At 43.1% G+C, this 17788-nt stretch overlaps 1 protein-coding gene across 4 annotated transcripts in view; it reads right to left on the reverse strand.

Moving 5' to 3' along the window:
* Positions 1–1527: 1527 nt before the first annotated feature.
* DLG5 (discs large MAGUK scaffold protein 5) overlaps positions 1528–17788 on the reverse strand; it is a 153846-nt gene continuing 137585 nt past the window's right edge. For all 4 annotated transcript variants that reach the window (XM_043983417.1, XM_043983415.1, XM_043983418.1 and 1 more), the window contains 9 exons: positions 16716–16899; positions 15044–15192; positions 14244–14414; positions 11865–12058; positions 9075–9218; positions 8556–8683; positions 6719–6828; positions 6027–6136; positions 1528–3597 (listed from right to left, as the gene is read on the reverse strand). In XM_043983417.1, coding sequence (XP_043839352.1) covers positions 3494–3597; positions 6027–6136; positions 6719–6828; positions 8556–8683; positions 9075–9218; positions 11865–12058; positions 14244–14414; positions 15044–15192; positions 16716–16899 — 1294 coding nt within the window. In that variant the 3' untranslated portion in view covers positions 1528–3493. The remainder of the gene's footprint in view (positions 3598–6026; positions 6137–6718; positions 6829–8555; positions 8684–9074; positions 9219–11864; positions 12059–14243; positions 14415–15043; positions 15193–16715; positions 16900–17788) is intronic.

The raw sequence follows: 17788 nt of genomic DNA on the forward strand, positions 1-17788 counted from the left end.
TGCTAGAGATGAAGGTAGAAAATAGCATCTAATTAAATGTATGGAATGAGGAAGAAGGGGGAGTCAAAAGATAATGCCCAGGTTATGAACCTGGGAGACTCAAAGAATGGTGATGCCCATGACAGAATAAGGAAAACTGGAAGAGGAAGGTTTTTGACAGTTCTTTTCATTGTGTTTGAGTCATCTTTCAGACACTGAGTTTGAAATATCCAGTAAGCAACTAGCAATGCAGAGCCGAAGTTCAAGGAAAGAGGCTCAAGCTATGTTATGTGCCTACATGCGTGTGTTATCTGCAAAGAGAAGGTAGTTAAACCCATGGAAACTGAAGAAATTACTGAGACAGTTTATATGAAGAATGAAGAGGGCTCAGGTCTCAGAGACTCGGGGTATACCCACTGTGGCAAAAGTGCTGACATGGATGCAAAAAAAGACTGAGAGAGAGCAATCGGATAGTTAGGAGAACCAGGAGAGACCAGGCAAGAACATCCAGAAGAAAGTAGTCAACAGCGAGAAATTGAGAAGGGAGAAAACACTCTCAGATTTGGCAAGTAAGAGATCATTGATAACTTTGGAGAAAGCAGTATCAGTTAAGTGTCGTCAGTCAACAAGCATTTAAGAGCCAACTGTGTGCCAGACACTGGGTTAAGCCCTGGAGTCAAAAACAAAGGGGGGAAATTCTTCTCTCAGAAGCTCATATTCTAATGGGAAAGACAGGTTGCAAAGAGCTGAGGTGTGAGGAGAGTATGTGAAAACAGCTTTCTCCCCAGAAGTTTGGCTGAGAAAGGGAGGAGAGATAAAAGACAGCAGTGTGAGGGGACGGTTGGATCTAGGAAGCCTGAAGACAGGAGGGAAGGAACCAGGAGATAGAGAGAAAATGATAATGAGAGAGAAGGGATGACTGAGGTTGCAATTTGCTGCAGATGACAGATGAGACCAAGCGCACATGTACACAAATGGACCTTAGCAAGGAGAAAGGCTACCCTGTTGTCAGAAATGGGAAAAAGGAGGAGTGAGAGATAATGTCAGGGGGTTGTCAGATGAAGAGAACAGAAGGAGCTCACATTGAACGTCTCGATTTTTAAGAGGTAAGTTCCTCAGCTGAAAGAGGACAAAGGGGGAGATGTGGGAAGCTTGAAGGAGAAGAGAAAAAATTTGAATTGTGTCTATAGAAAGTGACAGAGGGAGAGCAGCTAAGTGATTCAGTGGATAGAGCACTGGCCCTGGAGTCAGGAGGACCTGATTTCGAGTCTGGCCTCAGACACCTGACACTTATTAGCTGTGTGATCCTGGGCAATTCATTTAACCCCAATTGCCTCACCAAAAAAAAAAAAAAAAGTGACAGAGGGAATCAATCAATAAAAGGAGTGCCTTGATACAGTTCAGAGCCAGTGAGGTCTTTCTATTGGACCAATCCCCCATTTCACAAAAATCAACAATTTGACTCAGAAGAAAAGGAGGTAAATGAGGGAAGTAACAGAGCAAAAGCCAATAAAGAACACTGAAACACAAGTTACAGAAATTGACCTTTATTAATCATACTAATCAGTTTCTTTAACTTTTTTGGTTTTTTTTTTTTTTTATACAAAGTGACATTTTTTTTTTAGTACAGAAAATCCTGGTCAGAACAGTACCTGTTTTAATCGTACCAAAGTCCAACTCTATCCTCAACTCAGGGGATGAAAAAACAAAACACCAAAAAAAACAAACAAAAACCCTGCTACCCCTCAATATGGAAGCTATTTCATTTAGGTAATGCATCAAGACATAATCTACAGTTGTGGTTTGTTTGCTTTTTATTTTTTTAATTTTAAAAAATATTTTAATATTTTTGTTTTTCTTAAGTAGTTTGAGCTAGAAAACATGTACCTGTAAAACAAGGAACAAAATTCAGGACTGATATAGTTCTTTCTTTTGAGGAACTGTGCAAGGAAAAAAAAATCCCTTTTTTATTTTTTATTTTTAAAACGCAAACACAAAGCTACAATCTGTAGTCTAGAACTAAAAAAAAATTTTTTTAAAGACTTCTTGCTAGAAAAAATGAAATGTTAGGAACAGTCCATAAAGCCTCCTCAAATTAAACTGGAATAAACCAAAAAGAGGACAGTACCTACAAAGAGAATGAATAGTTGATGGAGGAGGGAGATGCAATCTTCTTCCAGGGCCCACCCGAGCTTTCGAAGTGCAAAAGCAAATCCAAGATGCTGCTTTATCACAGAGCTGGGTACACAGAGTGACTGGGTGGTGCAAACAACATTAAAAAAAACCCTTGGTTTTTATTTTCTGATTCCAGACAGTGTGAACGCTACCAAAGTTTTGATCCAAAGCCCAAAACTGTGACCATTTTCATATCAAATTTTTCTAAACAAAACAAAACACGATTATGTGACTGCTATACACACTGAAGAACAAAGCAGAAGAATTATCCTGCAAAATTGCACCAGTAAAAGCTATTGATATTTACAGACTTTTTAAAATGACAGAACAGCATGCACTGGACCGAGTTTACTGCCTTGCTTTCTTCCCTCCTCCCACTACCATCAGTCCCCAAAACCAAATTGATTATTTTATGACTTAACAAATCAAGTTCAGAATGATCAGATCATATTAATGTCTTTAAATATAAAATCTATGTAGGTAGAGTGGGGGAGAGGAGAGAGGAAAGAAGCAATTTCAACCAGAGGAATTTAAAATAACTTCAAAGTACAGGAGAAAGGCCTTTCCACTGCCAAATACATGTCCTAAAACGGCATTGATTCTGCTCCCCGCCCCCCCCAAACTAGACAACAGGATCTCCCTGCAAAACTCTCTGAGATTTGATTCCAGAGCTCCCAGGAGAATTTCCAAAGGTTTCCAAAGCCCATCAGATTCCCCCAACCCCTTCCCTGGCCACACTCCCAATGACTCCAGTATGAAAACACAGTCCAACCCCTCCCTTTCCCCCCACCTCAGAGAACCCTCTCCCTTCTATTCCAAAGTGTGGCTTCACTCAGAAGAGGCACAGAAAAAGTCAGGATGAAGAAGAGGAATGCAAGAGTAAGAGATGAGGACGGTGGGAGAAAGGAACCAAGAAGACAACGGGCCACAACGACACAAGGACATTCAAGTAAACATAAACAACCAAATACTTAGAAAAGGTTTGTAAACTTGTGAATCTAGAAGGTTCTTTCTGCAGCATTGATAATCTGCTGGCTAAAAAAAAAGAAAAAAGGCTGGTCTACTTTGTACCCCCATCATGCTAGAAAGTCAGTCAGTCTCTCTCTCTCTCTCTCTCTCTCTCTCTCTCTCTGAAAATAAATGCACAAATGAGAGAGAAATGAGTTCCGCCGGCCAAGGCTTCAGTCTCATTCAGCCACTTAAGCAGGTGCTTTTGGTTATCCATGTTAGTGTCTCAATCCCCTTCATGAAGAACTGTCTGAATATATATAATATTTAAAGTCTGGCCACCTATCTACACTGGGAGAATATATTCTGCACTTCACAGCAAAATGTCTGTCTATAGTGGGCAAGCTGGAATCCACAGGACTTTGTTTTGTTCTTCATCAACAGTCGTCAAGATCTGAGTGCAAATGTTCCCAAGGGCTCCGCCCTGGATAATACCTGGAGAACACAAAGATGCAACAGGGAAAAGGGTCAGTTCTCTGTTATTGCAAGATCAGCTGTCCAGGTAGTAAATGAAAAATCTCAAAAGAAGAATGAGTAAAGATGAGACACCTGGGCAGTTAAGCATCAAAGGCAGCCCCAAGATAACCTTTTTAAGCTGAGCTAATTTGGGGGGGGGGGGAGGGGGAAGAAGTGAGAGAGGAGGATCTTGGACTTTGGAGAAAAAAAGAGAGGGAAGGAAGAAGGAATGAAACAGTATTATTGTGTGGCAATCCTTGAGCACTAAAGATAGAAATAAAATGCCAACCAGCCCCTGTTCTCAAGGTAATCACTTTCTAAATGGGAGAGAAGAACACACAGAAGGGTTCAACTCTGGAAGTAGGCCAAGTAGTAACTATCTATTTTAATTAATTGTTCCTTGATAATGAGGTACTAACAGCTCCATCGTTTCTGTCTGCTATAGAAGTGCTATCAGCACCCTCTAAACTTCCATGCTCTGGTGCAAAGCACTGATCACCCAAACCTAGTTTAAAAAGCTCTATTTAGCAGGCTCGTCCTTTTTCCTTCATTCTCTGCCTCTCTGCTGCCCATTTTTAGTTATTTCTGAGCCCTTTTCCTGATGGTATCAAGAAGGTGGAGCTGAGATGGAAAAATAGATCAATCACCATTATATAACAATATAAACATTTAAATTATTTATTTTTAGTTTATTAAAATAAAAATATATCAAGTACAACTATTGTAAAATAGATATTGCTCCTTATTTAAAATGGTTTCTTGCATATGTTTTATATATTCATTTTAGCATCCTAACTTTTATAAAATATATTTTGCTCATTTTAAATAGTTTCACATAATAGGATGCTGAAATGACCAACAGATGTGGAATTTCAGGTTTCTAACAGGTTTTCAAAGACACTGGCATTTCATCGCTTCAATAACTAGGAAAATGTCAGGAATTAATTTTTTCTAAAACCTGAAAAATCTACTCTTAAAGGAGACACCACCTAAGTAAAGCTGGATTTGCCCAACCTTACAATCAGTGGAATCTTGAAATTTCAGACAAGGGCTCTGGAGTGTCTGTCATGATTGTCGATTACTAGTCAGAATCCTGGGGAAAGTGAAAAGAAATGTCAATCCAAGTGGCTAAGTATCTTTTTTTCTTTCTTTCTTTGGGAAAAAAAAACCACTACTGATGTGTTTTGTTTTTCCATCTTGAGCACTAACAGATTACTCTCACTTTGCGAGTGGCTTCCTGTAACAAAACAATTAAGTAGAACTAATAACACAGTGACCTCATCTGTAAGTGTATCTAACATTACACATCTGTAATGGCTGAGTATTGTACAATCTCTGTAGCTGAGGGTTAAAATGGGGCAAATGCTTTCGTAGGAAGTGAGATGCTAAAGATAGGAAAACAAAGCTCAACTTTATCAAGACACCGCTCCCCTTCCTGGCAGACCAGAACTCCTGGAGAGCTGATTAAAACCGACAACTGACCCCTAATCCCAACCCCCAAGCCCCACACCATAATTCGGGTCCTCTCCTGGCAACTTTGCCTCAGATTTTCAGAATGATTTGGAAACCTGAGAGTAACTAACTCATCAGCAGGAAAAACAGGGCCTTGGGCTTTTAACAAGGTGAATGAAAAATGTCTAGCTCAGACTTTCCTCAAAGACCCATGTGGGACAGCAACCAACATTCCTGCCCTCTGATGCTGAAAGCACCAGTTATCTGTTATTATGGATATTATAGCTCTCTGTGAAAGCATGCGTTCTATTACTGGTCACAGAATCGAGCCATCGGCTCCTTGGGAATTTCCCCCCTGTTTAATGGGTACATGGACATGTTAGAAATGTGGGACTTAAAAAGTTCCTATTTTAAATATCCAAACATGAGTGTCCACAGGAGAATGTAGCCTCCTTGAGGACAGGGAGTATTTTGGTTTTGTATCCTTAGCCTAGGCTCTTGCATAATTTTTAATGAAGTTGAAAAGGGGGCAGCTAGGTGGTGAAGTAGATAAAGCACTGGCCCTGGATTCAGGAGGACCTGAGTTCAAATCAGGCCTCAGACACTTGACACTTACTAGCTGTGTGACTGTGGGCAAGTCACTTAATCCCCAATGTCTGGGGGGAAAAAAAAAAGTTGAAAAGAATATGCAGAATGAGACTGTGGCAATTTGTTTTGCTTGAGCATGCAGCCAAGGGCTCTGTTTTTCTGAGGCGGGGTGGGCTATGAAAAAGAAAAATGTGATCTGGTGGAATTCTCCCAAATACTGAGCCTGATGTTGCCAGCAAACCTCGAATTCTCCAAAACTGTTGCTTCCATGCCACCCCCACCCCAACCCAATTACTTTTGCAAAAGAAAACAGATGAGACGTCAGCTTCCTAGCCTAGACCATTAATGTCAAAGAATGTCTCTCTCACCTGTGAAATACTTGCTGTACTCCTGTTCTATCTTCTGAGCCGTCTCAAATTGTTCTTTGGAATGTCTCTGGGTGACTTTGTCCCTCAGGAAGATGGGATCTCTCTGTTCTCTGTTGGAACACCCGCAGCAGGATTAGGCTGAGAGGCCTCACTTCTCCCCAACGCCACTGTTACCCTTTTTTTGTCCAGGGCCACGGGAAGAATACATGGGAAATGGGGAACCATGGTGAAGGGGGCCCCCTGCTGGACATTCTTGTAAAGGAATAATCTGACCCTACTGCCAGAAGGGGGGAGGAGGGGGAGAATGCACCAGAAATCATCTTTGCAATGGAAAAAATGTAAAATATGTACATGTGCATGATGACTCTGCTGGAATCATGAGGGTAAGGAAGGTAGGGTCTGGGAACATTAGCGCTGAAAGGTCCCTTAGACAGCATCTACATCTAATTCCATCATTTTATAGATGAAAACACTAAAGGAAAGTGAAGTCATGTAACTAACACCTATATAAGTCCCACCCTGACCCAGCAACTTAGTAACCAAACTTAGACCAGGCCCCAGGCCCCTTGCCCCCAGCCCAATGCTCCAATGCACCAAGCCCATCTCTTAACCAGTGGGGAACAATGGCTTCAGCACAACCCCTTGACCTGCTCTGATAGAGACCCAGAAGCCTCCACCCCAGAGGCACTTACTTGATCTGCTTAGCATTCTTGTAGCGGATAAAGATGACAATGGGGTAGATATGGATGCTATGGAGCCGCTCAATGGCATGCGGACCAATGTCCAGGAGACAATGGCAGTCCTAAGGAAACAACCAGCGCACCATCATCAGTACAACATCTGGGCAGAATCGGCAGACAGAGGTGCACAAGGTCTTTTAATACACATTTCATCTTTTCTAAGGAAGCCAACCCATAGCCAACCCGAAGACCATTGGGTCTTCGGACCCAATTCTACTGTAAGGAATTCTTTAAGGTTTTCATGATGTTACCCCCCACCAGCTTCACAGCAATCTCCCTTGCTCTATAATTAACACACAAGTACCTAATGGTCATTAGGGAAGTACAATGAGGCTTCTACAAACAATAAATTACAAACTTTGAGAAACTAATCAAGGCAAAGCTTGTGTCATGGCGCCACCAGCTGCCTGACCAGAGAGGTGAGATCCAAGTGGCCTGAATTTACCCTATGTACCTATGAATTCAGAGATACTGAGTGTTACCTCACCAAAAAATAAATAAATAAATAAATTATTTCTGCCAAAGCAGGGAATTGTATCATCAACCCTCCCTGCTTTAAAAAGAAGAGGAAACTGAGGTTCAGGGATACTACATGCTTTGGGGTAAGGTAAGTTAAAGGCGGAGATGGGACTAAAACCCGGATTCTCTGAACTCCCAATCCAGTCCAATATTCAGTATATGTTGTGCTACTAAAAAGAAAATAATAATAGCAACTAACTGGAAACAAAGTAGATGTTCATCAATTGGGGAAGTCTGCGGTACATGAATGTCGTAGAATATTACTGCGCTGTAAGCAGTGATGGCTGACCAACACAGAGAAACATGGGGAACTTAAATGAACTGATGCAAAGTGAAGTAAGCATAACCAGGGAAACTTATATATGCGAGTATTGTGTTGTCAATTGTCTCTTCTCTTTTGGAACACCCACAGCAGAATGGAGCTAAGAAGCTTCATCTTTCCCCAGTAGCAGTTTCCCGTCTTTGCCCAGGATCATGGAAAGTTCTGACAAATTTTGTCAATGACCACACACACACACACACACACACACACACACACACACACACACACCCCACCATGTAAATGGAAAGCACAACTGCTAAACCAATAAAACTGAATGCTGGGAAATGATGTCTAAGGTTGGCCCCAATTTTAAAAAGACATAAGGCATTTCCCTCCGTTCCTTCAGAAGGGGAGGAACTATGCACGTGCAATTTGCATATAATATAACTTGATGTATTGGCTAGTTTTAGTGGATTGTTCCCTCAACCCTTTTTTAACCTTTGTTAAAAAGTGATGGTAAATACTGATCGATTGATAGGGAGAAAGGGAAGCTATTCAGAAACATAGGTGGTATAAAAACAAAATTATTGAAAATTCTAAATGACTGATGGTTGATAGGGATTTAGTAAAACATGCAAGGTTACATACATAGCCGGAGGAAAATTCAGAGCTAACACTGAAGTCTTGTCAACTCTCAAGACTGAATTGTGTCAAACTACCCTACTGATTGTTTGAGGGGTGAGTCTTGGAAAGCAGAAAAATAATAGGGTTAGAGCACCAGGCAAAACAAAAGGACAGTAGACTCCGTGGCAGGAGAAAAACAAACAAAAACAAATGAACAAGACCCTAAAATTAAAAAATAGGACTGACTCCTAAGAAGAGAGAATGGGAAAGAACATCACAGAGAAATATTTCAGGGCATCCTGGGCTGACCACTCCTACTTGTTGGGCTCTCTCTGGCTCCACAACATCTACAAATCAAGGAAGGGATATCCTGTAGAGCCGCACCTTCTCTGTTATCTCCTTTATTGATGCTACAGTAGTCACGTCAAAATGGCCGCTTCTCCTTTTATAGTCAATGAACAGACAATCTTTGACCCCTCGCTCAATGGCCTGTTGGGAGGCCTTCATCACCTCTGAAAGACAAAACAAAGATGTGAATGTACCTATTTCCTTGGAGCTACCCTAAATCCCTCTCAATACTACTCAGAATGACTTCTTGTTCTGGTAAACTGGCTGTGGGTCACAACCCTTCCTATACTTTAAGGTAGCCTGAAGTCTTCTCTCTTTTCTATATTAGATACTGCTTGGTTTTCTGACATCTTCCAATAAATTTTCCCCCAAACCATCTATTAATCGCATAGTTTTTTCTGAGTAAAATTAATTGTTATTTCTAATGGTAACTTGTTATCCCAAATGAGATGCTGTAGGAAGAATGAGACACAGTACGAGTATTCTTACAGATACTATTGTGGGTGCCGACATTGGCTAAATAAGGTGCTCTGTCTTCCCAAGAGGCCCACTTACCCAGAGGACATCTGCAAAATTTCCCAGGAGCCTCCTTCACCAACATGTCCTTCACAGCATCAAGTAAAGGCCCTAGGATCAATACAGGCCTTGGAGAAGTGCAATCCACCTTCTGCACCCGCTGATAAGCCAAGCTGACTGAATCTGAAAAATAAAAATCAAGAGATGAGCAGGGGGCTTTAGAGAGGAAAGAATGGTTCAACCCTTAACTTTGACCAGAACTCATCTTTTAGTTTTCCAGAAAGGAAGAGAAGACTAAGGAAGACGAGCCGTCAGATTAGATGAGCTCCTTAGATGAGGTTCTTTCTAGATCAAAGTCTATGATCTTATAAAAGAGACTGTTGTCACTTACTAGCTGTGTGACCCTGGGCAAGTCACTTAACCCCAATTGCCTCACTAAAAAAAAATAAAATAAAAAATAAAAAATAGAGAGACTGTTAAGGGGCAGCTAGGTGGTGCAGTGGATAAAGCACCAGCCCTTGAGTCAGGAGTACCTGAGTTCAAATCCGGCCTCAGACACTTGACACTTACTAGCTGGGCAAGTTACTTAACCTTCATTGCCCTGCAAAAAAAAAAAAATTGTGTTTGAACAAGTTTACAGACCCCCCCCCCACATCCTCTTCACTAGCTGTGTGACCCTGGGCAAGTCACTTAACCCTCATTGCCCAGCCAAAAAAAAAAAGTGTCCTATGTGAGGTGCTAGGAATACAAAAGAGACTGTCGTGGGCTAAAAAGGCTAAGGGAAGGTTTCATGTGAGTGAAGGGACCGAAGAAGGAAGTATCAAATAGAGGGGGCATGAAAAATTGTGCTGTTGTTCAGTTCTTTTTTAGTAGCATCTGCCGGATGCTGGATGATCCCATTTGGGTTTCTCTTGGCAAGATACTGAAGCGGTTTGCATTTCCTTCTCCAGCTCATTTTACACATGAGGCAAACAGGGTGAAGTGACTTTCCCCAGGGTCATACAGCTAGTAAGTGTCTGGAGCTGAATTTGAACTCAGGTCTTCCTGTCTATTCTCTGTGCCACCTAGTTGCCTATGAGAAATAGTAGAGAAGGGTTTAAAAATAAAAAAGCACAACAACTATTCACCTAAAGGTGCACAAAGTGTATTCCCTACAAGAGACCTATAAAAGAAGGTAATCCAAATATTATTAGCCCTATTTTTTAGAAGAAGAAACTGAGTCACAGAAAACTTTAGTGATTTACTCTGGACCACAAGATCAGGCAACAGTCAGCGCACAAGCATTAATTAAATGCACTAGATCATAGAATTTAGAGCTGAAAGAGATTTTAGATATCATCTACATTGCAGCCTTCATTTTTTTTTTTTTTTGGTGAGGCAATTGGGGTTAAGTGACTTGCCCAGGGTCATACAGCTAGTAAGTGTCAAGTGTCTGAGGCCATATTTGAACTCAGGTCCTCCTGACTCCAGGGCTATTGCTCTATCCACTATGCCAACTAGCTACCCCTGCAGCCTTCATTTTTTAGATAAATAACCTGAGGCCCAGAGAGATAGAATGACTATCAGTGTGGCAGGATTGGTGGGGTGTCACCCAGAAAATAAGTGGCTAGTTTCAGAGCCAAGATTCTAACCCAGGTCTCCTGATTCCAAATCTGGTGCTCTTTCCATCACCTCTCACAAAAGCAGAGTACTCATTTGTGGGAATGATGAGCAATTTGGCCTGGCCAAGGAGGGCAGCTATGTTTAGAAATATGAGTAGATAAGACTAGAAAGTTCCACTGGGACCAGACTGTGGAAGGCCTACAGTCTCACGCCTCCCTTGGAATTCATATCATTGGACTATTAGGAATGAAGTCAACAAGCCTTTATTAGCTATTGGGCAATACTCAATTTCTACTTCTTGGATGGAATGGGCTGGAAAATAAAACCTTCACACACGCACACACACACACAATTAACCACGGCTAGTCCCCAATGGCTGACAACACATATAGTTATCTGAACTGATACATGTCAGTGAAAGGGCTATGATCCACTTTACAGAAATTCTTTCATGAGGGAGTGGGGAGAACAGTGTCAACCCTAACTTTTCCTACTGTTACCTGCTCAGAAAGATCACTTATGTCATTCCGACCTCCTATCCATCACCCTCATTCTGCCCTGGAGTCTGGCTATCACACACCACATGAAATACACAGGACCAGGGGACAGCTAGGTGGCACAGTGGATAGAGCACCGGCCCTGGAGTCAGGAGGACCTGAGTTCAAATCCGGCCTCAGACACTTAACACTTCCTAGCTGTGTGACCCTAGGCAAGTCACTTAACCCCAATTGCCTCACTTAAAAAAAGAAAAGAAAAGAAAAGAAAAGAAAAGAAAAGAAAAGAAAAGAAAAGAAAAGAAAAGAAAAGAAAAGAAAAGAAAAGAAAAGAAAAGAAAAGAAAAGAAAAGAAAAGAAAAGAAAAGAAAAGAAAAGAAAAGAAAAAAGAAATACACAGGACCTCTCTAGAGAATGAGGACTATGGCACATAAAAAAACCAAGAAAGTACCAGATACAGCTTAAGGTGGGGAGGGGCAGGAAGACCCCACCCCTTGCTTGAAAAATATGGCAGGAAGACACCTGTTTGAAAACTATGACTGATTAAAACCAATCAACACAAGTTGTTCCAATGAGAGCTGAGAACCAGGCCTTTGGAGGGCCTTGGGAATGAATGTGCCACCAAAAGTGGCGTTTAATCAATGCTTATGGGGTCAAACAGCGATGACCGAAGAGCCTACAGCTTAGCCTGGAAATGATCGCCAGCCCCCCTAAGGCCACCAAAGCCACTTGCCTTCCAGGAAGGGAATGGAGTCCGTGCTGACGGTGTCCAGAGCCAGCAAGTCTTTACTATCCTTAGAGCCGTTACGTTTATGTTTCTGTTTTCTTCGGAAGAAAGACCTCCGTGCGGCGGCTGACAACGTCTTTGAGTTGTTTTCGTCTTTGACTTCAGACATGCTGTGTCTCCTGGAGACCTCCTGGTCCATCCTACAGTAAGAAAAGGGAGGACCTAATGTCAGTGTGGGCAGGAAACTCGAGGGGCATCGAGCCTAGTGCCACCCAAGGTCCAAGGTTAATAGCAGAGCAGTCAGTCATGAGAGCCAGGACTTCCATCAACAACAGATGCCTTAAAGCTAGGTATGTCCACCTAAAGCTGCTCTCTTCCTCCATCCATTCTGTTAGACAAAGGTACCATTGCTTTCAGGCCATTGGTATGGGGAGTCAAACACATGCCTTAGAAGCAAGCTGTCTGGTAGCAATCTAAGTTTCACCATATGCAATTATGTTTTCAGAGGGGCATTAATTGACCAGTATTATAGCCAGATACATGCCTAAACAAGTTATGTTATAAGGATAATGAGACTATTTTAAACAGTTTGTTATTTACTCAGTGTGGGCACTAGCTGCACAGACATGGATCGCAACCCCTCCGGGTCCTAAGAAAAGGCTTCATGAGTTCCTGTGGTCAAAAAATAATTTAAAAATCATCTGGTGGCCAACCCCCTGGGGAAGAGTAATAAATAATAGCAGCTTAATTCACACAGCTCTTGACAGTTTACAAAGTGCTTCGTAGCTCATTTCAGCATCACAAAAATTCTATGAATGTAAGTATGTCACTGACTTTATGACAGATATAGAAACTGAGTCTTATAGAGTCAGCTAAGCTGAGAAGTGGAGAGAGGACTGGACTTGGGAATGAGGAAGGTGGGAGTTCCTCCCGCCTCAGATATTTTACTAGATGTGTTACCCTAGATAAATCACTGAACCTCTCAGCCTCGGTTTCTTTATCTGTTAAACAGGGATATTAATAGCACTTACCCTCCCAGGGTTCTTCTGAGGATCCAATGAAATCACATATGTACAGTCCATTATGAACCTTAATGCACCATATAAATGGTCTTTACTTTTCCAAGGGCTCACAGCTAAGAGGATTGGGACCCAAGTTCTATAACTGGGTTAATAAAAGTACTGTGCTTTGGTTACTGGTCTTCTACCGTATTATATAGAATCTCAGTTTGGAATCCCTGCAGGCCGTTATATTTAAGCATTTGACAGGTCGAAAAGGGACAGCGTCTATTCACACATTGCAGTAATGGGAAGCCCAAGAATGGGGCAAAGAAAGTAGATTCGCTATTGGCTCTTTTGCTTCCCTTCCTTGGCTCATCCATCTGAAGTCATCTTCACTTCTTCCTGTCTTTTCCCTCCATACTCTAATCAATAATCACATCCTCCAGAGCAGAGGTGTCAGACACAGCTGGACAACACTCCTACAGACAGCGCAACGATCCAGATTAAAATCTAAGGGGGGGGCAGCTAGGTAGCGCAATGGATAGAGCACCGGCCCTGGAGTCAGGAGGACCTGAGTTCAAATCCGGCCTCAGACACTTAACACTTACTAGCTGTGTGACCCTGGGCAAGTCACTTAACCCCCATTGCCCCACAAAACAACAACAACAACAAATCTAAGGGGGCAATCATTCACTGAATAAATAAAAACACAATAGAACCTAGATCACATTCATATGTGTTTTTCTAAGTCAAGACAAAGCCTGTAAGGGACCTTATGTTTGGTTAGGGGCCCTCTTTTCTATGTGAGTTTGACCCTACAACAGTCCACCTTCTATTGTGTTTTCTGATGCTAATACTCTTGAGGTCCCATCTTGGAAAAGACAGAGAGGTGCCTCCAAGGTCTAGTCTTACCTCTGATACATGCTGGCTGTGTGACCCCCACAGGGTCACTGGGCAACAAGGTTTATTAGATACAAAAAAGGTGTCTAGGGGCAGCTAGATGGCGCAGTGGATAGAGCACCAGCCCTGGAGTCAGGAGGACCTGAGTTCAAATCCAGCCTCAGACACTTAACACTTACTAGTTGTGTGATCCTGGGCAAGTCACTTAACCCCAATTGCCTCACTAAAAAACAAAAACAAATACAAAAAAAAGGTGTCTATCTGCATTAGTAGTAGAAGGAGTTTCCTATATCCTATGCAAATAAAAATCACTGATCCAGTTAAGAAAAAAAAAACCTCCTTGTAAAATACATTATCCTATACCTTCCAGGAGGATGAGATCCAGGGACTCTCCTCTCCCATGACAACCTATTCTCTCCCATCTCTACACCCCCTTCTCCCTCCTCTCTGCCCCTGGGGGGTTATGGGCCCAAACGGCTCTCACATGTATTTGCTGGGGATCTGGCCTCTTTCCAGCTTCTGTGCATTCTCATCCAGTTGCCAGGCCATCCAACAGCCAAAGGTACCCTGGGGGAGGGTGTCGTCGATATAGAGGATGTCGTCCTTCTTGAAGCTCAGATCCTGATCCACTTCGGCCAGCCGGTCATACAGAGCCCTGGCCCAGAGGGAGAGAAGGGTCAGGAGCTGTCTTTCTTTTACTGTCTGAGAGACATTCTTTCATATTCGGTGCCCAAAAGCTATGTTACCTCACACCTCCTTGTGTTAGATCCAAAGAGGCACCTCCAGAACGGGGTGCTATGCTTCCCAAAGGGCCTGAGACCCCCCTCCAAACTTCCCTATGAGGTCAGGAGCTCCCCAAGGGCACAAACTGTCTCTTGCTGACCAGCCCAAGGGCAGCCAAAAGCAGGGAATGTGCCTCCCTGCTCAGAAAGGATCTGCCATGGGGTTGTAACTATATGTTCTGAAGCCCCGTTTCACAATGTTCTCTTGTATAGGAAATCATCAAACCTCAGTGCAAGGGGCTGATAACAGAGATATAGGCACAAAGGAGAATTCAGGCAATTCCCTCCTAAGCCTCTCAGACCTTAGGTCCAAAATAGGGTATATTCTGCCTTGTTTCTTCAACAACTGAGAAGCTTTGTCTTGCCACTAGGGAGAAAAGGTCTAAATATGAATTTAAACGCATCCTTATGCCCACCCCTGAGGGGAGATGCTGAGCAGACAGGCTGTACTCCAGCCCCTAGCCAAAAGACAACTGGGGGCGGGGGCAGCTTAATGCAGTACCTAATGTAGAATCCATCGCCTGGAATGTCCTTGACCTTGTTGAAATCTTCCAGGCGATACTGCACCTTCACACGAATGTTCTCCCCAGGTTTCAACATCTCCAGGTAGGCTTCCTCCGCTGTTTTATTCCTCATGTCCACAGAACCATACTGACAAGGGAGAGGAGAGGAGGACTGAGGATGAGGAGAGCCACAGTGCTCAGGGCCAGGAAGGCACAGTCCAGGGAGAGAAAGAGAGATGAGAGAAAGACAGAGAAGAGAGGCAAGAGGAGAGACACAAGGTGAGAGAAAGAGAGACAGGGGTGGGCAGGGGGTGAGAGGAAGGGGTTGGGGAGAAGAAGGGGAGAACAGAGAGAGACAGAGAAAGATGGACAAGAGAAAGGAATAGAGGAAGAAAGAAGATAATGGAAAAGAGAAAAACAGGAAGGAAAGGAAAGAGAAAACTGAGGAGAAATCAAGAAAAAGAAGGAAAAAGGAAGAGAGAATAAAGAGAAAGAGAGGAGAAAGACTAACAAAAGAGATGAAAGGAGAGAGGAAAAGAGAAGACTCAGGAGAAAGGAAGAAAAAGAAGGAAAAAGGAAGGGAGAGAGAATAAAGAGAAAGAGAGGAGAAAGACTAACAAAAGAGATGAAAGGAAAGAGGAAAAGAGAGGACTAAGGAGAAAGAGAACAGGAGCAAGAGAGAAGAGAGGCAGAAACAGAGAGAATCTGCCTACCCTGTCCCTAGATGGCAGGTCCTTCCACTGTAAACTTCCCAGGCCTCTTCTGGTCTCTTCCTCTGAGTATCTTTGGCTGACACCCTCCATCCACACCACCCCCCACCCCCACCATGGCTATCCCAGAGAAGATTCCCTGAAGTAGAATAAACCTCCTGGAGAGCAGGAATCTTCTCGGCTTTGTCTTTGCACTCCCGTTCCTAGCACACAGTAGGTGCTTAACAAACACTTATGAATAGAACAGAAGTGAGTAGAACTGGGGGCAGCTAGGTGGCGCAGTGGATAAAGCACTGGCCCTGGATTCAGGAGTACCTGAGTTCAAATCCAGCCTCAGACACTTGACACTTAACTAGCTGTGTGACCCTGGGCAAGTCACTTAACCCCCCAGTGCCCCACAAAAAAAAGAAGTGAATAGAACCGGCCGCCTCTCTACATCCCACATGGCCTCTCCGAAGAACTGGATGTTTCCAAAGCTGGTACCTCCACCTTCTCACGTTTCCTGTGTCCATTTCTATGTCCTTAACATTTCCCCTATCCTATTAACCCACCCACACTTATCAGGCTAGGTGCTCCTCAAATTGGGGAAGTATGTCCTTCCTGTTAGATTGGGGCGAATCCCAGTGAACCAATCAATTATTTTTTTTAAGCACCTACTATGTGCCAGGCACTATGCTAAGCTTCGGGGATGCAAAAATCAAAGATGAACCCTGCCCTCAAGGAAGCTACATTCAATTAGGGGACACAACATGGACAAAACATATACAAAGCAGACACAACGCAATTTTAGGAAGGCCACACTAGCAGGGTGGGGCCTTGAGAGGGTGGTATTTGAACTGCAAGTGACAGGGACCATGTTTTCCTCATGAGATTGGGCATGCTCCCTAGGAGCAGAGAAGCCTAGACCCTAAGTGGTTCCCATGGGAGAGAAATTGTTCACTCAATTAGCTCAAGTCCTCACCTCAAGTATAAGGTCTCCCGGCACCAACCCCTCAGGGCCACAGGCAGGACTACCATCCTCCACGTCTGCCACAAACACCCCATGCAGGTTCCCGCCACATATCTGCACGCCGAGTTCCACCTGAGACTTTTTGATGATGACAACTCGAGGTTCTGGAGTTCTCTTGTTGGCATCAGCCAGGACCCTTTGGAGGAAGAAGAGTTAATCAGCTCCCCATCACCCACACAGACCCTTTGTCAAAAGAGAAGTGGGTTTCTAGCCATGGCACCAAGAGTCCTGGATCTTTGAGGTGAAAGGTAAAGAAGCAGGCTTGAGTGTCCTCTTCTCGAAAACCCTCACCCGTCTGAAAGAAGAGGCTGAAACAGATTACCTGTGGAGGTGCCCTCTACCTCAGAGATCTAAGGCTGTGACACCAGGACTTCTATTCCAAAAGCTACCTTGGTTTAGCTATGACTGGATATCTCACTAAGACAGAAAGAAAACAGTCGGGAGATGATCTAAAAAATATTGTCTATTTGGCCTTGAAGTGTGTCTCATACTTTCTTTTTTGTCACACATTTAGATTCCTAATTATATTCTACTTAAGCAATTATTAAAAAGCTTCCTCAAGGAAACAACAGCTAGCATCAAAAGAACCCAGCTCAGAGGTACGATGTGGCAGGAAGAGGAGAGAATGCCCACTTAGAAAATATCTGCTACATCCCTTTTTTGTGGCAGCAAAGAAATGGAAAGAAAGTAGGTACCCATTGATGGGAAACTGCTGAACATATTCTGCTACATTAATGGAGTGGAATATGACAGCACCGTAAAAACCAAGACGGAGAAGCTTGGGATGACTGGTATGGACATATGTGGAATGAAGCAAGTAGACACAGGGCCAGGACCACACTAATGTAATGGAAGACAACCTTTGAAGATATTAGACCTCTCCTCAATGCATTCATATATAATTTTGTCAGTGAGCAAAGGTAAAGTGGGGAGGGGAAGATAACCCTCCCAGAGTGCACCTCACCTTTTCCCCTCACCTGGCCGTTTTGTCCTATCATACCCCGTATGGTAGTGAGAATATCAGG

Source organism: Dromiciops gliroides, chromosome 2 (genome assembly GCF_019393635.1).
Source record: "Dromiciops gliroides isolate mDroGli1 chromosome 2, mDroGli1.pri, whole genome shotgun sequence".
Lineage (NCBI taxonomy): Eukaryota > Metazoa > Chordata > Mammalia > Microbiotheria > Microbiotheriidae > Dromiciops > Dromiciops gliroides.